Source organism: Silurus meridionalis, chromosome 28 (genome assembly GCF_014805685.1).
Source record: "Silurus meridionalis isolate SWU-2019-XX chromosome 28, ASM1480568v1, whole genome shotgun sequence".
NCBI classification, from domain to species: Eukaryota; Metazoa; Chordata; class Actinopteri; order Siluriformes; family Siluridae; genus Silurus; species Silurus meridionalis.
This window is the reverse complement of record NC_060911.1, coordinates 11,091,329-11,117,263: the sequence shown is the minus strand read 5'-3', so window position 1 is coordinate 11,117,263 and position 25,935 is coordinate 11,091,329. Positions and strand designations below refer to the sequence as shown.

The following is a 25,935-nucleotide window of genomic DNA, read 5'->3' as shown; positions in this document are numbered from 1 at the left end:
ACCACCACACCACTACCACTACAACCACTACCATTGCTACCACTACACTACTACCACCACAACCACTACTATTGCTACCACTTACACCACTACCACTCACACTACCACTACAACCACTACTATTGCTACCACTCACACTACTACCACTCACACTACTACCACTACAACCACTACTATTGCTACCACTTACACTACTACCACTACAACCACTACTATTGCTACCACTTACACTACTACCACTCACACTACTACCACTACAACCACTACTATTGCTACCACGCACACTACTACCACCTTTTTACACAAATATCTGTACTTTCTACTTAATACATTTTCAAAACAGGCTTGTTACTTTAGTTTTAATCTATTTGGTGAAATGTCAATAGTTTTCCTTCTCATTGCGCGCCATCAACCGATTTCCTGTCTTTGTGCAGCTTTTTTAATTTACCACTGTTTATCATTTCCTGACTCTCACACACCACAGATGTAGGCGAGTTTATGAAGCTAACAATGAGCAAGACAGAAGGCAATAAGAAGTCTGGGGTTAATGTGGATGAGACACATGGAGTCATGATCAATCGTGTTCTATATACATCTGGTGGATGTTCAGCCTGAACACATTCATTAGGTAACAACATTTGAAATTCGTTTTGTATTAATATATGAATTAAGGCTGTCAAAATGCAAATTAATTTTAACAAAACTGGTTTTATTAATGCGCGCTTAATGCCCCGTGCATTTCTGTTTGATCATTTTTATTAAAAATATAAATAAATAAATATAAAAGAAACAAAATTAAAACCTTTAGTGCAACACACGTTTATTCACCACATAGTTTCTTTACTCACATATAAAAAAAACTACATTTTTAGAACTAAAGTTTTAAATAAACAACAAAATCGGACCTGGTCGAGAAATGCACAAACGCTCATGTTAATCGTGTTTTGTGGTATTTTTTTTTGCTCATAATGCCAAAACGAATTTAAATGACAACTTAAAATACTTTTTTTTATCACCGTTTGGTGTCCTGACGATTTAAGAATTTAAAACACCATAATTACTTTAAAACATTTAAAAGAATATTTTGTCTTCATGTTCTATGTTGAGTTTGGTTTCATGAATGATAAACATACATTTGCATAAAGCATCAATATTTGTCCATACCCATGTTGATTAGAGTATTAAAAACTTGGAAAATATTAATTTAAGGTACATTTAGAACAGACACAAATGTGTGACTAAGTTGCGATTAATCGTGAATTAACTCATGTCAATCGTGCTATTAATTGCTATTAAATATTTTAATCAATTGACAGCCCCAATATTAATATGATGTGAGTTCCAGTTACCAGTGTGACAGTAAAACAGGAAGGAGTAATGGCTACTTTTTACTTAAGTACATGTCAGAGCCCAAACTTCTTTATTTTAACTTGAGTAAAAAAGTATAGTCAGTACTTCAACTTTTACCCGAGTATTTTAAAACATGAGCATCTGTCCTTGTACTTAAGTGAAGAATGTGTGTGTTTTTGCCACCTCTGCCCACTACTAACACTCACAATACTACCACTACTTCTACTACTACCACTCCACTACTACCACTACTTCTACTACTACCACTCCACTACTGCCACTACTTCTACTACTACCACCACCACTGCCACCACTTTACCACTACCACCACCACCACCACCACTGCCACTACTACCACCACCACACCACCACTACCACTACTCTACTACTACCACCACCACTGCCACTACTACCACTCACTACTACCACCACCACTGCCACCACTTACTACTACCACCACCACTGCCACCAATACTACTACTACCACCACCACCACCCCAATACCACTACCACCACTACTCTACTACCACCACCACTACCACCACCACTCTACTACCACCACCAATTACCACCACCACTCTACCACCACCACCAATCACCACCACCACTCTACCACCACCAATTCAGCACCGCCACCATTACTACTACCACCACCCACCACTACCACCAATGCCACTACCACCACCCACCACTCCTCCAATACTACTACCACCAATTACCACCACCACTACTACCACCACTTCTACTACCACCACCCAGTTCCGCCACCAATACTACTACCACCACCCACCACCACCACCACTAATACTACTACTACCACTCCACTACTGCCACTAATACTACTACCACCAATTCCACCACCACCACCACTCTACCACCACCAATTCCACACCACCACCACTACTCTACTACCACCACCAATCCACCACCACCAATTCACCACCACCACCGCCACCAATACTCACTACCACCACCCACCACCACCACCACTACTACTACCACTACCACCACCACTACCACCCCCAATACTACTACCACCACCCACCACTACCAATCCACCACCACCCACACCACCACAACCACCCACCACCACCACCCACCACCACCACCAATTCAATTACCACCACCACCCACACCACCACCACTACCACCAATTCCACTACCACCACTCACCACTACCAATTCCACCACCACCACCACCACCAATTACCACCAATTCCACCACCGCCACCAATACTACCACCACCACCACTACTACCACCACTACTACCACCACCACCCACCACCACCCCAATACCACCACCACCACCAATACCACCACCACTAATACTACTACCACCAATTCCAATTACCACCACCACACCACCACTACCACACCACCACCACTGCCACTACTACCACCACCACCAATTCCACCACCACCCCTAATACCACCACCACCAATCCACCACCACCAATCACCACCACCACTACTACCAATTCCACCACCGCCACTTATACCACTACCACCACTCCACCACTGCCACCAATACCACAACCACCACTCACCACCACCACTACTACCACTCACCACCACCCACCACTACCACCCAATACCACCACTACCAATTCCACCACCACCACTACTACCACCAATCACCACCACCACTACCACTGCCACCAATACTCACCACCACCAATCCACCACCGCCACCAATACCACTACCACCAATCCACCACCACCACTCCACCACCACCACAACCACCCACCACCACCCCAACACCACCACCACCACCACCACACTACCACCACCACACTACCACCACCACTCCACCACCACCACCCCATCACCACTACTACCAATCCACCACCGCCACCAATACTCACTACTACCACCACCGCACCACCGCCACCAATACTACCACCACCACTCCACCACTGCCACCAATACCACTACCACCACCAATACTACTACTACCACCACCACCACCAACACCAATACCACTACCACCACCACTACCACCCCCAATACCACTACCACCACCCACCACCACCCCTAATACCACCACCACCAACCACCACCACTAATACCACTACCACCACTACTACCACCACCACTACCACCAATACTACCACCACCAATACCACCACCACCCCAATACCACTACCACCAATTCACTACCACCACTCACCACCACCACCACTACCACCACCACCGCCACTAATACTACTACTACCAATTCCACCACTGCCACTACCACCAATCACTACCACCACCCACCACCGCCACCAATACCACTACCACCAATTCCACCACTGCCACTAATACTCACTACCACCACCACCAATTCCACTACCACCAATTCAATTACCACCACCACTGCCTCTAATACCACTACCACCAATCCACCACCACCAATCACCACTACCACCACCACTACCACCACCAATACCACTACCACCAATTCCAATTACCACCCCCAATACTACTACCACCACCCACCACTACCACCAATTCAATTACCACCCCATCACTACTACCACCACCACCACTACCCCAATACTACCACTACCACCACCCACCACTACCACCACCAATTCACCACCACCACCAATACCACCACCACCACCAATTCACTACCACCACTCCACTACTACCACCAACCACCACCACCACCAATCACCACCACCACCAATTCCACCACCACCTCCAATACCACCACCAATCCACCACCACCACCAATCACCACTACCACCAATTCCACCACCACCACCCCAATACCACCACCACCACCCACCACCACCACCACCACCCCATCACCACCACCACCAATTCCACCACCACCAACACTACCACCACCACCCACCACCACCAATACTACCACCACCAATCACCACCACCACTAATACCACTACCACCACCCACCACCACCCCAATACTACTACCACCACCAATTCCACCACTGCACCAATACTACTACCACCACCCACCACCACCTCCAATACCACCACCACCACCCACCACCGCCACCACTACTACCACTCACCACCCACCACTACCACCAATCCACCACTACCACACCACCCACCACCGCCACCAATACCACTACCACCAATACCACCACCACTCTACCACCACCACAACCACCCACCACTACCACCCCCAATACCACCACCACCACCCACCACTCCTCCAATACCACTACCACCAATTCCACCACTACCCCAATACTACCACTACCACCACCACCGCCACCAATACCACTACTACCACCACCGCACCACTGCCACCAATACTACTACCACCAATTCCACCACCGCCACCAATACTACCACTACCACCAATACTACTACTACCACCACCCACCACCGCCACCAATACTACCACCACCAATACTACTACTACCACCACCCACCACCGCCACCAATACTACTACCACCACCAATCCACCACCACCCCACACCACCACCACCACCCACCACCGCCTCTAATACCACCACTACCACCACCACCACCCCAATACCACCACCACCACCACCACTACCACCAATACCACTACCACCACCCACCACCACCCCAATACCACCACCACCACCACTACCACCCCACACCACCACTACCACCACCACCGCCACCAATACTACTACCACCACCACCACTGCCACCAATACTACTACTACCACTCCACCACTGCCACCAATACACTACCACCACCACCACCACCACCAATCACTACCACCACACCACCACCACTCACCAATCCACCACTACCCCAATACTACTACCACCACCAATTCCACCACCACCCAATACCACCACCACCACCACCAATCACCACTACCACCAATACTACTACCACCAATTCCAATTACCACCCCCAATACCACCACTACCACCACCACCACCACCAATCCACCACTACCACCACCCACCACTGCCACCAATACTACCACTACCACCACCACCACCACCATCACTACTACCACTCACCACCAATCCACCACTGCCACCAATACTACCACCACCACTAATACTACCACCACCACCCACCACCACTGCCACCACTACTACTACCACCAATTCACCACCACCCCATCACCACCACCACCAATCCACCACCGCCCCAATACCACTACCACCACCCACCACCAATCCACCACCACCCCATCACCACCACCACCAATCCACCACCACCACCAATACCACTACTACCACCAATCCACTACCACCACCACCACCACCACCACCACCCACCACCACCCCAATACTACCACCACCACACCACTACCACCCAATACCACTACTCACCAATCCACCACTGCCACCAATACTACTACCACCGCACCACCGCCACCAATACCACTACCACCACCACCACCACCCCACACCACCACCACCCACCACCACTACACCACCCACCACCACCCCAATACCACTACCACCAATTCCACCACCACCCACCACCACTACCACTACCACCACCACCACCACCAATACCACTACCACCAATTCACCACCACCCCACACCACTACCACCAATCCACCACCACCCACACCACCACCACCACCCACCACCACCACTACTACTACCACCAATCCACCACCACCACTGCCACCACCACTACCACCAATCCACCACCGCCACCACCACCACCAATCCACCACCACCAATACCACTACCACCACCACCACCACTCACCACCACCACTACCACCACCATCACTACCACCACCACCCACCACTGCCACTAATACTCACCACCACCACCACCACCACCACCAATACTACTACCACCAATTACCACCACCAATACTCACTACCACCACCCACCACCACCCAATACCACCACCAATCCACCACCACCTCCAATACTACCACCACCAATCCACCACCGCCCCAATACCACTACCACCACCCACCACCACCAATACTACCACCACCACCCACCACCACCCCATCACCACTACCACCAATCACCACCACCACTGCCTCCAATACTACTACCACCACCCACCACCACCACCCCACACTACTACCACTCCACCACCACCCCAATACCACTACCACCACCACCACCCCATCACTACTACCACCACCACAACCACCACTCCACCACCAATACCACTACCACCAATCCACCACCACCCCAATACCACCACCACCAATCCACCACCGCCACCACTACTACTACCACCACCACCGCACCACCGCCACCAATACCACTACTCACCAATCCACCACCGCCACCACTACTACCACCAATACCACTACCACCACCCACCACCGCCACCAATACCACCACCACCAATACTACTACCACCACCCACCACCGCCACCAATACTACCACCACCACTCACCACCACCCACACCACCACCACCAATCCACCACCACCACCAATTACCACCACCACCACCACCACCTCCAATACCACCACCACTACCACCACCACTACCACCACCAATACCACTCACCACCAATCCACCACCAATACCACTACTACCACCACCACACCACCACCAATTCCAATACCACCACCACCAATTCCACCACCGCCACCAATACCACTACCACCACCCACCACCGCCACCAATCACTACCACCACCAATCCACCACCACCACCACTAATACCACCACCACCACCACCCACCACCACCAATTACCACCACCAACCACCACCACCAATCACCACCACCACCACCACCACCAATACTCACCACCACCAATACTACCACCACCCCACACCACCACCACCACCACCACCACCAATCACCACCACCACCAATTCCACCACCGCCACTAATACTACTACCACCAATTCCACCACCGCCACCAATACCACTACCACCAATCCACCACCGCCACCAATACCACTACCACCACCACCACCAATTCCACCACCACCACCACCACTACCACCACCCACCACTACCACCACCACCACCCACCACTACCACCACCAATACCACCACTCACCACCCACCACTACCACCACCAATCCACCACCACCACCACTACCACTACCACTACCACCAATCCACCACCACCCCACACCACCACCACCAATCCACCACCACCACTACTACTACCACCAATCCACCACCACCACCAATCACCACCACCAATCCACCACCACCCCAATACTACCACCACCACCAATACCACTACCACCACCACCACTACCACCACCACCAATTACCACCACCAATACCACTACCACCACTCCACCACCACCCCAATACCACTACTACCACCACCACCACCCCACACCACCACTACCACCACCACTACCCCAATACTACTACCACCAATCCACCACTGCCACCACCACTACCACTACCAATCCACCACCACCCCAATACCACCACCACTCCACCACTACTACCACTCACTACCACCAATCCACCACTGCCCCAATACTACCACCACCAATCCACTACCACCAATACTACCACCACCACCCACCACTACCCCAATACCACTACTACCACCACTCCACTACTGCCTCTAATACTACTACCACCACTCCACTACTGCACTAATACTACTACTACCACCACCACCACCCCAATACTACTACCACCACCCACCACTGCCCCAATACTACCACCACCAATTACCACCACCACTACTACCACTCACTACTACCACCACCACCACCACTACCACCAATACTACTACTACCACTCCACTACTGCCTCTAATACTACTACTACCACCACCACCACCACCATCCACCACCACCCCAATACTACCACCACCACCAATACCACCACCACCATCACTACTACCACCACCAATACCACTACCACCACCACTCACTACCACCAATCCACCACCACCCACCACTACCACCACCAATCCACCACCACCACCATCACTACCACCACCACCATCCACCACCACCCCAATACCACCACTACCACCACCACTGCCCCAATACTACCACCACCACCACCACCACTGCCACCAATACTACTACCACTCCACCACCACCCCAATACCACTACCACCACCAATCCACCACTGCCTCTAATACTACCACCACCAATTCCACCACCACCCCAATACTACTACCACCACCACCACCACCACCCCACACTACCACCACCACCCACCACTGCCCCAATACTACCACCACCACTCCACCACTGCACCAATACTACTACCACCACTCCACTACCACCCCAATACCACTACCACCACCCACCACTGCCCCAATACTACTACCACCACTCCACTACTGCACTAATACTACTACTACCACTCCACTACTACCTCTAATACTACTACTACCACTCCACTACTACCTCTAATACTACTACTACCACTCCACTACTACCACTGCTACCACTATTACCACTACTGTGGAAGTACTACTACTACTACTACTGCTAATAATAATATTAATAAAAAAAGTGCTGACTTCTATTAATTATTTAACAATTTCCAGAGATTATTAAAAAAAGCTATTTTTAAATGATCCAGTAACTACTTAAGTACTGTTACTCAGTATTTAACAGAAATCTTTCTACAATGTTACTACAATTTTACAGAAAATAATTTATTAAAAACTGAGAATTGTTCAGTAATCACTGAGAAATATTTCTTAACTAGTGGCCAACTGTGCTCAGGACCACATACCTATAACATGATTGGTTCAAATGGTCAAGAACCTTCCTGTTTCTTCCATTGTGAAAGAGATGTTATAGTTCATAACATATAAATCCAGAATTTAATAGGACTGGAGGTCTGGAATCACTTCATTTAGGTGTTGCGATACCTTGCACTGGATGCAGTAAAAAATGTGCACAAATAAAAATCTTTTTTATAAGTACTCTTTTTATGACTATCCTGAGATCTGAAGCAGCATTCACATATAAAACAACAACAGAATTTACTTACATAGAAGTGAAAAGGAAAAAAAAAGCATATACAGTAAAAGGATAAAGATCGATGGCCAAAAAACTACATGTAGCATAAATGTGTAATTGTATTTGCAATAGAATGCTGTGTCAATGTGACCAGAAAACAAAAAGAAACTATGATTACATGATGTCCCTTCCCCAAACAAGTCAGAAATCTGGAATCTGGACCAAATGCAAAACTGGGTTTAATTCTTGTTCTAGCTGTGTCACTGGAAGACCTACAGGAAGTTATCACAGAACTTCCAAAATTTTTGTCCCATGTTCTTACAGGTTATTAACATGAACACCTGGAAATCTTGTCCTACTAGGAATTCTAAATGTGATAGACATGAATATTTACAACTGAATGAAAATTAATTTGACTCTTTATAGAGATGCACAGATATCTTTGGATAATTAATGAAGGAATTCACAGAAAGGAAATGGATGAATATCATTTTTCAACAGCAGACAACACTAAATATTTATACAGTACAAAAGTACATATTTCTAGGTTCATTCAAGGTTGTGGAAGGTCATCTAATCCAGTAAAATTTTTAACAAGGATTTTTTTATTTAGAAATTCAATTCAATTTCTCTTTATTTGTATGGTTCTTTTAACAATGGACATTGTCTCAAAGCGCTCAAAAGGGAACCCATCCATTCATTGCAGTTCATCTTTGTTAAGGTGTGCAGTGATAGACCTGTGGTCCTGAGCCATTATAAGACATTGCTGATAATTAATTACAGTCCAAATCCAACCTCAATATTTTTGAGTTGCTCAGTAATTTAAGTCAAGATGTAACTATAAAGCCTTCTGTCTTCAAGACTTCAAACTCTGAAGACTCCATAAATAACTACAACATCTCTAAGTACTTGAAATTCAGTTGACCTTCTGTTGTAATCGGAAATAAAACATTTCTTCTTCTAACTAATCAGTATTGAGAACTGAATGTGGTGTGGTGTAATGGATTCAAACGTAGGGTAAAACATAAACTGGAAAACAACTTCCCCTGGAGGAACGCAGTAAAGCATAGTTTGCAGATTTTGCACTTTGGCCAAAACAATGAAAAGAAAGAACGGCAACTAAGTTTTTTTATCAGCCTGTTTTTCTTACGTTTCCGCTCAATAAAAAATCAATTAGCACATTTCTAGGAGAATTTTTCTTTCCGAATCGATGAAGTGGTTACATAACAAGTACTTCAATCCACTGCTCATAGCCATGGCTCCTCCATTCTAATGGAGAAAAGAAGAACATAAATCCAGAGAGATCCAAACATCTCGTCTACCTCTCTCTCTCTCTCTCTCTCTCTCTCTCTCTCTCTCTCTCTATTATTTGTTTGTTTGGGAAGAGGAAAAAGGCTTGGTTGCCACAGGGACAAGCTGAAAGAGGGATCGTGAATAAGACTGACGGGAAGAGAAGAGAACTGGGTGAAAGAATAGAACATAATGTCAGCCAGATTCATGTGTGTGTTTGTGTGCTTATCTAATTTAGACGCACAATCCAAGCGGTCAACAATGAGTTTGAGTCAAACAGAAAGAATTCCCATGCGGTAGAGAAAGTAGGGAGCAGAACAAATCAATTTGTATTTAATGATTATATAAAAACATATCAGAGAATCCTGTCATACGGTACAAAACAGGGATTTAAAAAAAAACGAAAAAACGAAAAAATGAAAAAACATTAGGATCCTTTTTTCCCTCTTTATTCGATTTTCTTATGAAGTCATTTGGCACTTAACTCAATGACATCATGTTGAAAAAGTTTTGAGTGCATCGTGCGTGTCTCTTTTTTTAACGTCATGAAAGAAAACCCAACCAACACTGAAACTGCCTGAAACCAGTTTGAAGAAACAGGTATAAACCAAAATTAGTGTATATCACAGCAAATGTATTTGTTTTGTTATATGAGTACAATATTGCAATAAAAATCATGATGTTAGTATAATAATGTTCATAAAATATCCTATAATAATAATAATAATAATAATTATTATAATAATAATAATAATAATAATAATAATTATTATTATTATTATTATTATTAGGGGCCAAGTATCTGCACCGTATTATATTCTACCTTTTCTTCTTCTTGTTAATGTCATACAGCACAAAGAACCATGGATGCAAGGGCAGATACTGTAATATATTAAATAAAGTGCATAAAGACATATAAAACTCAATGCAAAATCAAATATAAAATGCTGAGACAAAGGACTTGAACTGAACAATGGAACAAAACTCACAACAACCTTGGGGGACAAATGTGAGACAATGAGGGCTGTGATGGCAATGTGATTCAGTGAAGTAAAACGGTAGCAGACGATCACCCAAATGAGGTTGGGTTCCCTATTTGAGTCTGGTTCCTTTTAAGGTTTGTTCCACATAACACCTAAGGGAGTTGTTCCTTGCCACAGTCGCCACAGCTGCTCATCAGGGATAAATACACATTGTTCACCTTAACTGTTAATTTCTGTAAAGCTGTTTGGAGACAATGTCTGTTGTGAAAAGCTCTTTAGAAATAAATTTGACTCGACAATGCAGATTCGTTTAACGTCATAGACTTGTGGTTTAAAGTTTTTTTTCCAAACCACCACTTTGGTGTGATGAAGGGGGGCAGAAGTATAATAAATAAAAAAAGTCTCTTTAACAACCAAAGGAATAGACAGTTCTCCTTCATTAGGCCGTATTCATGTCCGGCGCCGCTGCTTATTATGATCTATGTTTCCCCATCTCATCTCGCCTTGTTGCTTTTTCAGTCTCTCTCTCTCTCTCTCTCTACATCTCTTGCCCCCGCCCCAGCACCCGCCCGCTCTCGAGCATTGCTAAATGCGCTGGTGATTTTAAAGGGCTGCTGTGCCAAATGAAAGCGTTTCCTGTTTCTATTTCTGAAGTCGACTGCGTAAAGAGCTGAAGCACAACTCGGATCGTTCTACAGTGACTAATCTCGTCTTCCCCTCGTCTCCAGTCGCCTTCCTCCAGCTCTGCTCTCACTCACTCGGCACAGCCATTAAACGCCGGGCCAGGCTTTCATCTTAGAGACAATCTCTCCATCTCTCTTTGCTCTCTCTGCTCTGCTCCACTCCGGCGTGTCCCCAGATTGTCATCTTCATTTTTACAACCCACTCAGACACAATGAAGGTGGATAGAGGGCAGTGTTTGTGTGTGTTTGTGTATGTGTGTGTGCATATGTTTACATGTGTGTGTGTGTGTGTGTGTGTGTGTGTGTGTGTGTGTATGTGTATGTTTGTGTTCTGGCATCTGTGTTTTGACAAGAAAGGCCTCCTTGATTGGCGTCCCTCATTAAAGGAAGTTTCATTCTTCACTATTTAGAACAACATGGCTGACTAAGTCTTGGGATCAAGGGTCATTTTTTACTGTTCCATAACAGGCATCAGGCATCTCTTTCAAATTATGGGATGTTTACCTATAGAACTTGATATAAAAATGAATTATTATCTAAGTAGCAAGGTAGCTGGTTTGTTTCCCTTGTTGACTTCAAAAATGGTACCTGACAAAACATTTTCAAATTGTTTTTCTTTTTTTGTCCTGTTTGTGGATAGGTGACTTCTGCTGTTGTGTTTTTGGATTTAAAACTTGCATTTTTTTTCGATTTAACTGCCCGGCTGCAGCTGTCACTCTCTTCATAATATGACAAGCAAAAGATTTCAGGTAGTCACAGCACTGTGCTTACATATGCACTGAGGAAAAATGTACTTAGAATGGGAGGTGGTACCTTAGTGGTTAAGGCATTGGACTTTGGATCAGAAAGTCGAGTTCAAATGCCAGCCACATCAAGCTGCTACTCCTGGGCCCTTTAGCCAGGACCTTGAGCCCATAGCTGCTCAGTTGTATGAATGAGATAAATGTAGTTGCTCTGGATAAGGGCATATGCTATAAATGTAAATGTAATGGCTATGCTTTAGGGGAGGTGGTAGATCGGTGGTGACTTTTGGATGCATCGGACTTCGAATCGGAAAGTCACAAGTTCAAATCCCAGCACCACCAAACTGCCACTGCTGGCCATTGAGCAAGGCTCTTAACCATCATCTGCTCAGATGTAAGTCACGTAATAAGGAAAATAATTATTTTGTTGGCTGGTGCATGGTTGGATTGTGATCTAGAGTCCCACATATGCCTGGAAAGTGTCCCAATACCCAATAGTTTTGTATACATACACACACACACACACACACACACACACACACACACACACACACACACACACACACACACACACACACAAACAGACACACACACAAACAGACACACACACACACACACACAAACATCAACTCACAGCTAAGATTTTTTTCCCCTGACTATTCTTTTATATGTTCTATTCCTTTTACATAAAGATGTAAAGACATAAAGATGTAAACATTAAAAAAGCACATATGGGGGGAAAAAAATCACATATGGAATTAAAAGTAGCCTTGCTGACAGATTTGAACACTCTTGTCGTTTTGCAGAAGCCACATGGGAAGCTTTTCCATCCATCTTAAAGATGTTCCTGCATATGCTGAGCACTTGTTGGCTGCTTTCCTTTGATCCAATAAAAAAATTCCAAAAATCTTTCCAAAGACATCAAAACAGCTACTTTATAAGCCTGTGTTGGTTTTCAAAACAGCTTTATATCACAAACAGATTTTTTAAATCATGTAACTGTTGGTATAATTAAGCTTCCAGTAATAAAAGTTCTTAGTGCCAGTGTTTCCTGACACAGGAGAGTCTTCAGGATAAAGGGCTGCTAACTTGCATCATTAAAAGCTCTTTTCAGCCTCGTTCACGATTCCATGCGCAAATCACCATGAATTAGAATTTTCATTCGACTTGCAATATGTAGGAAGCTAGGTCAAAATGTACTGGTGAATGAAGTACAAAGTGCCTGTACAATAAAAATCATTTTCTTGAATATGACTTCAGTATATCTAAAAGTACATGTACATTTTTACTTGAGTAAATATACAAATGTACTCGCATTTGAACTTGAACATCAAAAGTAAACGTAGTGATCTACAAGTGATCCACTACAAAGTTGTGATCTTTATATTTTTCTCTATCTGATGCGTAGTGTAGTGTTTCTGCAGATTACACCTTTATAGGTTGAGTTTTCTATATCAGAGATACACAGTGAGAGAAAACTTAGTTCAGTGAGAGAAAACTTAGTTCACAGCACAGATATTTGACCAATGCAAGAATATTTCTGTACTGCAAAAATATTAGAGATAGATGTAATGTATATATCACCTGTACTGTGAAAAATATCAAGGTGGAAGAGACTGCATACTCTCAGCAACACCAGCCAATCAGGAGTGTTTTTAAAACTAAAGAAGAGGGCAGATAGCAAGTGTGTGGCAGTTCATGCATGTGTTAGTGCTCACCTGTTGTTATTCGCTATGTAATTACAACAATTAATTATGTTTACAGCATTTTGCAGATGCCCTTATCCAGAAGGGTAAACAATTATTTGTTTTTTTTTATACAACTGAGCAAGTGAGGGTTAGGGTTCCTTGCTTCAGGGTATAGTGGTGGCAGCTTAGTGGTACTGGGATTTGAACTCGAAACCTTCTGATCAGCTTGACCACTGACTTGTGGGTGAAGCCTGACAACAGGAAAAGATTGGACTAAGTTTTATTTGTGATAAAAAAAAATGCCTTGGTAAACCATTTTTCTTTCCTTATTTACTTTCCTCATAATTTGCTAATTCTCCATCTCACAGCCATATCTTGAAAGTGTTTTCTCAAGCTTTTGTAAAGTCAGAAAGACTGCTGCTTTCACCATTCTACCTGTCTACAAAAAAAAACATTGATGTGAACCTGGTGAAAGTCTGCATGCATTATCTGTCCACAGATCATTCTAAAGCGAGTCTTTGTGTAAGCGCTGCAGCAAACAGACACCATTTATACAAGTGTGTATGTGTTACTTTGGGTTTTATGCGCTCGCCGTTACATTACCGATTGATCTGTGTGTGCGGCTCGCCACCGACAGCGCCAGGTGCATTCTTGTCCGTGCTGATCGGTCGAAATAAAGTTTTCCCCGTGTACTGAGCTGTAATTCGCTGTAGCAGGCATTCTAATAGTGTGTAAGACATCATCTCATTTAATAAAGAGTAGAAGAGAATGCCACTCTCGTCGAAAGGAGCACGCAGGCTATTCCACTTAACCCACCCTATGTGCCTATCTCAGTATATTACATTACTATCAGGCATCCAGGAAGCCTTTAAAAGTTTGTGAGTGTGTGTGTGTGTTGAAAGCAAAAGAGATTAAGTAGCTACCAGTTCTTCAAGTTAAACTTATATCATTGTACCTTTAAATGAAGCAGTGTGTGTGTTATATTTTTTACATATATATATATATATATATATATATATATATATATATATATATATATATATATATATATATATATGATGCATCACATTATTAACTTTTATGCCGATGCATCAGTGACTCTTACCATTCTAAATTCTTTTATGTGTGTGTGTGTGTTTGTGTGTGTTTGTGGAAATAAGTGTCTTGCTTAAGAGGACAAAGCTAATTCTGCTTCCTCTTTGAAGTGAAGCTTTTTTAATGCATGCCTGTGTGTGTGTGAGAGAGAGAGAGAAAGAGAGAGAGAGAGAGAGAGAGAGAGAGAGAGAGAGAGAGAGAGTAGACCAGAGACATGAAAATAGTGATAGAACTGAAAAAAAGAGTGAGAAAGTGAGAGAGAGAAACTTGGCAGGATAAATGTAATCCCTCAATCCTCCCTTTTTTTGTTAGTGCTTTAGGTCTGATTGTTTTCTGACTTTCCTTTCCATTTTGGCAGCCAAAGAAACGCCTGATTCCTCACAGCACTGATCCGTACACAATCATATTGGGAAAAGTACTACAAAAACATTTTTGTGTATACAATATATATATATATATATATATATATATATATATATATATATATATAGGCAAAATTTGCAGCATACAGAAGGATTTCTTTGGCTGCCCTTTACTTGAACAAGGAGACGAGCGCAATTCAATTCAATTCATTTTAATTTGTATAGTGCTTTTAACAATGAACATTGTCTCAAAGTAGCTTTACACAGATAATGCAGGGATAAAGAATGAATAAGATGGTACTATATAAGTGTAAGTTTGTCCCTGATGAGCAAAACGGGAGCTCCATGAACATATGTTCACATGGGTTGTTGTGAAACATTTTTACTGGCCTGCTACAGAAATATAACCTTAACTCTACTGGACACCTTTAGAAAGAAATTTAGGTTTTAAAAATGCCTATGTTTGTTTTTCAATAATAAGGTGGTGTGGTCATTAGAGATGTCTGATAGCTCCAACCACATCTTAGAGTGGTTTGCGGAATGATTGGCTGATAATGTAAAATGATGAGAATCAAATAACGGTCCCCAAACAACAATTTTATTGAGCACATTGAAGAGATGTTGTGTTTGTTATATTAGATGTTCAAAAACAAGTTAATCTCCGTGTGAATTACCGGTATGTTCTGACTGTACAAGATTCTTAAAAAGATTATTTTGCTTATTGTAAGCCCATTCAAAAACCACAATATTTTATAATAGAGTTTCTAAATCACAGAGCTGATGAATCCTTCCATTTTACTAGTATTGAAAGCTTCTGCCTTTGCTGCAATCAATGTCTTTAGTGTTGGTTTGAGGTCCTAATCAGCAACTTTGCCTCTTATCACACATGACTATAAAAATGCGAAAGAAAATCCACTTACATGCAGACTTGAAGTTAAACAAACACTCAGAAACTATGATTATGTTATGTTATGGCTCAATTCAATGCAAGAGGAGACCCCACGACCAAAGAATTAACGTACAGCAACCATGAAACTTCTTACTTTTTTACCAATTTTAAGCTTCTCAGAGGTTTCTTTCAGAATAAGTATTTTATTTTCATGCTGAGTACCAAAGTAAAGGCAAGCATAAAAGATCTGTACTGCATTATGCTTGTCCTCCTTACTCTCTGATAAGGAGTTAAGAAAATGGATACATGCAGTAATGAAAAATATAGTATACACTACTCTCTGTCTATGTGATAATTATATTATCTGCAAAGCTATTAAAGAAACAGGCATTAAAGTAGATCTCATAAAAAAACTTTCTTTTGGCTTCTCCCGTTAGGGGTCGCCACAGCGGACCATCCGCATGTTTTGATTTGGCACATGTTTTTGCGCTGGATGCCCTTCCTAACGCAACCCTCCCCATTTATCCAGGCTTGGGACCAGCACAAAGAGTGGCTTGTTCTGGCCTAATTAATTGTCGTTTTGAACAGTTTAAATGTAAAACACATCACAAAATCCAAAACAGGCCATATTAGGACAGGCAAGAATCCAAAACATTGAGATCATGTAAACATTGAAAGTGAGATCATGTGGATTGTTCTCCCACTATCATCATGTACAAGTTGCCGAATGGTTTCGACATTTTCGGGGTTTGAGCTCATTAAAGGAATAGCACCAGTTAACACCATTAATCGCGAAACTTTTTTGATACCACCTCGTAAATTAAAAACAGGCATGCACAATAATGAACAATGATTGATATTTAAATTATTTGGGACTGAAGAATCTTTAAAAAATCCTGAGAGTCTTGGCCTAACTGCAGCATAATACTGCTTGCAATAGGTGAAACTCACCGACTATATAAATACTGCTTAATATTCAATACCTTCCTTCTAATACCATGCGATCACAGCAGGGAGTAAAGGAAACTGCAGATAAAGCCCTCCAGCAAAAGACAAGAAAAAGGTAAACTATCCTTTGTCAGAACGGGAAAAGGGCTCGGCTGCTCAGTCCTCTGGAACGAAGAAGAGTGAGAACTTTAGAACTTTTGGAGCGAAGACGAATTGGCAGCAGGTATGAGACAAATGCAAGAGCTGCTACCAAGAAAAAAGAGCAATGAAAAACAGGATTCAAAGAAGTCTAGTACAGCTGCCTCGCATATAAAAACTGTGATGTTTTGAGAGCAGCTGCTTCTCATTCTCAAAAATCAGGTGATGAATACAGATTGTGTAATGCTGGAGTGTAGCTCAATAGCAGCAATGCATCTGCCAAAGACTTTTTTGCATAGTTATCTAACAACTTTATTAATAAGACCCTATTCATATTCACACATGCATTTGCAGGTATAATGTCTAAATCGACATAATAATATTAGACATTAGACGTAATGATATTAATGTATTATACCTACCATAGATGGTAGGTCATGGTCACGGTTTTTAAATGACTGGGATTGTAATACAGATTAGAAAGCAAGTTGGCTGGCCGCAAAAATCATCCCTCAAACTGAAGCCTTGTATAAACACTCTGTACCACCTTCCATTAGTAACTTGAGAGGTGTGGGGAGGCATTAGATCATCACCCTCTCTTGTGTAAAACACTATCTTGCCATTTTTGAAGCAGCAGGATTCCGCTTCCTTGTATCACTTTGAAAACAAGTTGAAATTCTTGAGTGACTCAAGTGGTACTGAGTCTGTTTGCTCAAACGACATCCTGATTATAAAGCTAAAGTCTACAAGGGCACACGTTATCTCTAAGTCAGACTTGATGAACCCAACTAGGACTCAGTGAACAGCATGTAATACCATATTGATGTATAAAATCGGAGTATTTGTGAACATATTTTAAATAAATTATTGTTTAAAAACTGTCTGGAAGTGCCAAGGTATCGTAGACCTCACGTCTACATTTTTTAGATTCTACAGCAGACTGAATGTTGCATCACATGTACAGTACTATTCTGTGGTAAGTCTCTTTATGGGGTTCTCATCAAGAACAGAAATGTTTGGAGATTTATAAGCCCTTATCAGCATTTGAGCCCATTTACAGCGATTTTTAGCAGCAATCTGAAATTATTCTCATTCTCAATAAAATCTCAAAGGGTAAATTGTTTTTAAGGTTTACTTTATATGAATGTGTTGTGAAACGCCATGACAACTTTGATATATGGCCTTCAATAGTTTTGAGGCAGACTGCTCTGGACGTCTGGAGGTGAAAGAAAAACAGAATGCAAGGTTATACATGTAGGTGTGCTTCTACTATGGAGTGGATAATTGAAAAGCCACCTGGGTCACTCATGTATGACAATGGCCAGAGGGCAAGCTTGATAAAGTGGGACTTTTAAAGGCTGTGCGCCTGAGGTCACGGTCACAAGATGGTAACCATGCTATATGTACTTGCCATGAAAATTGAAAAAATATAGAAAAATGAAATACTCTGAAAGAGACCACCCTTCTTGTCATACATAACCTTCAATTTTTTATCCTGGTTGAATTAACTGTAACACTTATCCTTGGGATCAGTCTAAAAAACGACACACTCGTCTTAAAGAGGAGGTGTTCATGGAAAAATTAGAGTTGCCAAATAGGTAACCTTTACTTCCTGGCATGATTTAAGACCTTCGGCGAAGACTACAAAAGGTCAAACTGTGGAAAAATTATATACCACTCTAGATCGATCAACAAAAGTTTTCCATGGTTTTTCTTAAATAAATGGGATAAGGAATTGTGAGGAAAAATCTGGCAACCCTAGTATAAACATACACATTTAATGAGTAAAGCATTACTTCTTTTAATGATTTAGAGTCCCAATATGTTAGTCCCCTTTTTTCTGCTAAAACAGTTTTTTACAGTTCTTCAGCAGTTTGAGCTACAGGAGCTCGTCTGTTGGATCGGACCACACGGTCCAGCCTTCGCTCCCCACGTGCATCAACGATCCTCTGTCGCCCCATGACCCTGTTGCCATTTCACCTTCCTTGGACCACTTTGATAGATACTGACCACTGCAGACCAGGAATAGCCCTGAGAGGGCCTCCAAGAGCTCTCCAAGAGCTGCAGTTTTGGAGATGCTCTGACCCAGTCGTCTAGACGTCCCAATTTGGCCATTGTTAAACTCCCTCAAATACTTACAGTAAGCTTGCCCATTTTTCCTGCTTCTAACACATTAAATTTGAGGACAAAATGTTAATTTGCTGTCTAATATATCCCAGTCACTAACACTTGTCATGATGAAGCGATAATCAATGTTTTACACTCACTTGTCAAATGTTATAATGTCATAATGTTATTCCAGGCCGATGTATGTTTGGAAGGAGTCATTGGCCAAAAGCCTTAAATGGATCTGATTTTATTAGTGAAAGACAGGGGGTTTTGACCTTCTAGCCCATTTATTCCTCATTATAACCTTTATAGATCTTTTATATATACTATGAATCATCACTGTGTCGAGGCTTAACTTGAAAGCATGTTATAGTTTGAGTCAAATAGTTGTTCGTTAGATACATTTTTAAGCAAAGGTGGAACAAAAATATACTTTCAATGTGGAACCATTAAAATCGGCAATTTTAGTTCTCTAATCCTGTTCTCATAATTGGCCATTATCAAGTAAATGACTGATCATGTAAAGGTTGTGTTTTCTAACCCTTAAATCCATCAAATAAATGTCCTTACTTCCTTGTATTTTCTTAAATAAATGGGATAAAGACTTGTGAGGTGAAGTCCGGCAACCCTGGTAAAACATATACTTTTAATGATTAAAGCATTACTTTTAATGACCAGAGTCTCAAGACATATGTGATCTTTCTATTAACAAGGGGCCCTCAGGGGGGAGATCTGAAGAATCTAGATATTTTATTCATCCAGCATATTTCACATTACTTACGGTATAACCTTAGGTAAAGCTGATTAGCTTTACATTTTTCCAACGCCAGGATTTTGCTACGTTTCCAAAGATATTTGGGGGCTTTTTTCAGTTATCTATCGCTTGTTTAAAATATAATGATGGAACATTTGTAACTATATTTACTATTATCATTAATACATTACACATGGAATAAAACCATTTTAGTTTTGCCCCTTCCAAAGTTAAAATTGTTTCACTCTTTGTGCCTAATGTACCCGCTTTGGGATAAAAGGCTGAAGTCCAAATGGTGGAACAACAGTTTCTGTGCTGTACTGTACTTTCTTCACAGTGTTTTGTTTTAATGTGAACACCTTTTGGACTGGATGTCCCCCTTCTGCAACATGGTGACACAACTAAAAGAACAGACTCTGTGCTATAGCTTCTGCACAATAGACCCACGTTTTAACCATGAAAGCATGGACGTAGTCGATGGCAGACTGTGACTGGGAGGACTCAACATGGTGAACGAGTGGGTAAGACATGAGTGCTTACACCTGTGTGCTAATTAACCATGACATATTTCTGCACAGTGTGTATTGCAACGAGAAGCCGGTGAAAGGGAACCACAAAAAGCAAAGATTCTGAATGGGAGATGACCCTTAACAGACAAAAGTCAACGGAATGTTTATTGAGGCCTTTTGTGTTTTATTCTGCTGTCGGAAGACATTTCGAACAATATCGCTTCGGCCTCTCATTTCAGATGAGCTATAGCTCTGAAAAACCCCAGCAGAAAACAAGCCGAGTCTGTTTTGTGTGTATTTGTGTGTCTGGGAGTTTGAGAGAAAAAGAGAACACACACACACACACGTGTAGCATTGCTGATCTTCAAAGCAGTGGTTATGTTTTTTTTTTTTCTGAACTAGTACAGGTGAGCTACAGAGCTAGGTTTTGAATATTAATGAATCGTGGCTAATTAGAATCTGAACTGCACAAAGCAGGTGTGATTATATCAGCATTCTCTTTGATATGACTATTAGATAATCTTCTGATCTTCATTAGCTTAGCGAGATAACACTCCCACTCTAATCTACACACACGCACACACACACAGGCACACACACACACACACACACACACACACACACACACACACACACACACACACACATAACACATACACCAAAAGCTTTGATATACAGGATGCTAATAAGCAAGTATGGTCATTAAATAGGGGCTTTGGACTCTCTCTCTCTCTCTCTCTCTCTCTCTCTCTCTCTCTCTCGTACACACACACACACACACACACACACACACACACACACACATGGAGTTTTAAATCATAGTGAATTAAAAAATTTGACCTTTGAAAACCACTATACTTAAACCAACCAGAAGTAAAGATTTTTATATTGCAGAGAAGTCACAGGCCATGTCCTTATTTCTAAACTTATTTTTACACTTCTCATTTCGTTGAGATCCAGTCATTCGCATGTGATAGCTGTAGAATGGAAATGCAAGCTCAATACAAAGTTTTTTAAAGTTCAGGTTTGATGAACTCTGACCTCACCGCCAACGTGGCCAGTAGAATATCGGCACGACGCAGTGTGACCTCATCAGAAAATCCAAAAGAGAGAATGGAACTAATTATAGCAGTTTCTCAAAATCCTGTTTTATATACCAAATCTTTAAATGGATATAAATCAACAACTAAAAAGTATGCTGCAACTGGATGACTTACATCTGATTTTACTACACATAAACTGGATTCCTCTTTATGACTCAAGTTGGCCATTGAAGCATCTTGTGTCCTTCTATTTGCTATATTTTAAAGCTGTATCAAATCAAATTAACGTATATTTAATATTTGAATTTAATAATGTTTATATATAGTAGTATCTCATAGCCTTTGCTGTTTGTGTTAAAGACCTAGTTGTATTGTTGTGCTCATTTCCACAAAAATCCTTTCTACATACACCAACCAGGCATTAACTTTACGGCCACCAATCAGGCATCACATTATGAGCACCTACCTAATATTGTGTTGGTCCCCCTTTTGCTGCCAAAACAGCTCTGACCCATCGAGCATCAACAGCATTAACTCCTTCAGCAATTTCAGATACAGAAGCTCGTCTGTTGAATCGGACCACACGGAGTAGCCTTCGCTCCCCACGTGCATCAATGAGCCTCGGCCGCATATGACCTTGTCGCTGGTTCACCACTGTTCATTCGTTGGACAACTTTTGATAGATACTGACCAATGCAGACCAGGAACATCACACAAGAGCTGTTTTTTTTTTTAGATGCTCTAATATATCCACCCACTAACAGGTGTCATGATTAGGAGATAATCAGTGTTATTCACCTCACCGGTCATAATGGTATGCCTGGTCGATGGCATGTTCGCATGGAGTCATTAATCAAAAGCCTTACATAGATCTCATTTTATTGGTGAAAAACAGGGGGTTTTGACCTCCTATCCCTAGTTATTATATATTATATTATATATGTTATGAATCAGTAATGTGTCAAGGCTTAACTTGAAAGCCTGTTGAAGTTTGGGTAAAAACAGTCTTTCGTTTGATACATTTTTAAGCAAAACAAAAATATATTTACTAATGTGGAACCATTAAATTGTCATTTTCGTTTTCTAATCCTGTCCTCATACCTGGCCATTATAAAGTGAATGACTGATCATGTAAAGGCTGTGTTTATTTCCATGAAGATGGATAGTGATTAGGGGTTCAAATCAAATCAAATGTTATTGGTTGTGGGAACAAGTGCAACAGCACCTTTTAAAAATAGCATGTATAAGATGTAAGGCATGATACTGTGATACTGTACATAAACATTTTATTTTAATTCGCCCACTTTACTTAGTACAGCCCAGTACAGTTAAAAATAGGAAGTAGAAAGACACAAAATACTTTAATGCCCAATTTGGCAGCCTACATCCATTTTGTGTAGTAAAATAACAATGTGCTTTGTTTTTTTTAACCCTAACAGTACATTTTATATTTACACTTGTATTGCAGTTTAAATCAAACCAGATGGCCTGGGTCAGAAGGCGTCTTGTTGGCGTCTAATGCTAAGCCATAAAACAGAACACCTGAGTCAAATGAAAAATCAATTTAAAGCAGCACTTACCGAAATTCACCCGGTTGTCGTTGTTGCCAAAATCCAGCGAGTATCGAACAACATGATAATTGTTCCACACATAGAGAAGATTGTCTCTCGGATTGTAGTCCACTGCTGCGATGTATTGGTAAGAATTCGGAAACGGGATGTTTATGTTCGTTCCGCGACTCTTTTCTGTGCTGTACATGTAGTCGATTTTATTCCCTGATGCTTCATTATCATCGTCTTCGTACACGCTCTTTACAACGTACAAGACTCCACAGATCATGAAGCCGTTAGAGGCAGAGCGCTTGTCGTACATTGTGTCCCAGGACCCCTCAATTCGGAGTGTGTACGGGTTGAGCTGGCTCACAACGATCTTCCCGTTGTTCTGCTCTGTGGCATAGATCACCCACAGGCCGTTTTCATCTGTAGCTAGGTCAATGTCGGACTTCCCTCCCCAGCGATACGGAGACGTGTCGTGGTAATTGGCGTTGGCGATAATCGCCTCGCCGCTTTTGATCCGAGTGCGCAAGTCAAACTTGACAATGTTGCGTGTACGCTCCTTGTTAAAGAACAAAGCCCCATCGTACACGACAAAGCCAGTGCCATCAACACGATGTGGGAGTTTATAGGTTGTAGTAGGACGTCCTGCGATAAAATCCTCTTTGGATGAATATTCAGTGAGAGTGTCAGTACGATATGGCGTCCAGGGCATGTAGTAAATCTTATTCGAAGACTGCAGCGGGTCTTTGCACCAAGAGCCGGATTGGTGGTCCGACTCGAAAAGGTGTTCGCTCTGGTACACGCCTTTTAATAAACCTGGACACAGGAAGACTGGGGAAAAAATAAAAGAATAATGCAATGAATTAATGGATAATAATAATGACCGACACACTGTTAAAAAAATATGTAAATATGTTTATTTGTTTTTAGTATCAGTTTGTTTTCGGATTTCATTTTTATCTTTCGAAAAAAAAATCCTTACTTTTATTCTCTGTGTAGTTTTAGTATCAGTATTGAATAACTAATATATGCTAAAAACCTTGTTTCAGACATTTCCCCTTGCATGTGCCCACTCATAGTGCATGCTGGCTTGCAGCACTAAAACACTTCTTGTTTCTGTGTTTATATAGCCATGTGCTCTTGTTTTGAACTGTCACATGCATTTCATTCACACCATGTCTCCTTCCCCGCTTCATTATTGACTCGTGCTTTCACGTTTTTTTTCAGCTTTTTCCAGCTGTTCCCTCCTCTGTGTTGATTATTGTCTGTCGAATTCCACTTTGTGTGGATTTTGTCTTGAAGCAGTAACTTGTCTGGTTCAGCTGAAGTTACCAAGACTTTAATAGTTCACATCTGCCAGTTTCTTAAACTTGTTTTGGTTTTCTGTTCACCTTTTTGTCTTGCCTAGTTCATGTTGTTTGCTAACTGCCCAACTTTTTGAAAGATTTGCACGTTTGCCTGCTATTCTGGATTTTAATGTATAATGTAACTAATGCATCTAATCCTGCATGTGCATCCGCTACCATGTATACACTGCATTACATGACACCTGCATTGATATTTGTGTATGTGTACTTGATGGGGTAACCATCATGCTTAAAATGCAAGATTAGCTAATATCTTACATGCCACATAAATCACTTACATGTTGACATTTAATACAGCTCTAAATCTATACACAAACAGACAAAGTATATATACACACACACATACATACACACACTATGTGGTCTAAAGTTTGTGGACACCTGACCACCAGATTTTGGAGTGTGCTTTTTATTTGTCTCTTATCCCAGAGATCCCTCATGTCGGTGTTACCTTCTGGTTCTCCCTTTTAGTTATGCTGCCATAGCGAGTCTCGCCGGAGTCCCAACTGCACAGTGATATTAACTTTCATACAACAATAAGGACACTTAATAATCCATATCCTTCTCTTCCTG

General features: G+C 42.1%; 1 protein-coding gene across 1 annotated transcript in view; it reads right to left on the bottom strand.

Annotated features, from left to right (window-relative positions):
- The window catches only part of adgrl3.1 (adhesion G protein-coupled receptor L3.1), a 205,987-nt gene that overhangs the window by 81,352 nt on the left and 98,700 nt on the right, over nt 1-25,935 (bottom strand). Inside the window, 1 exon segment of the mRNA XM_046842822.1 lies at nt 24,020-24,826. Coding sequence (XP_046698778.1) covers nt 24,020-24,826 — 807 coding nt within the window.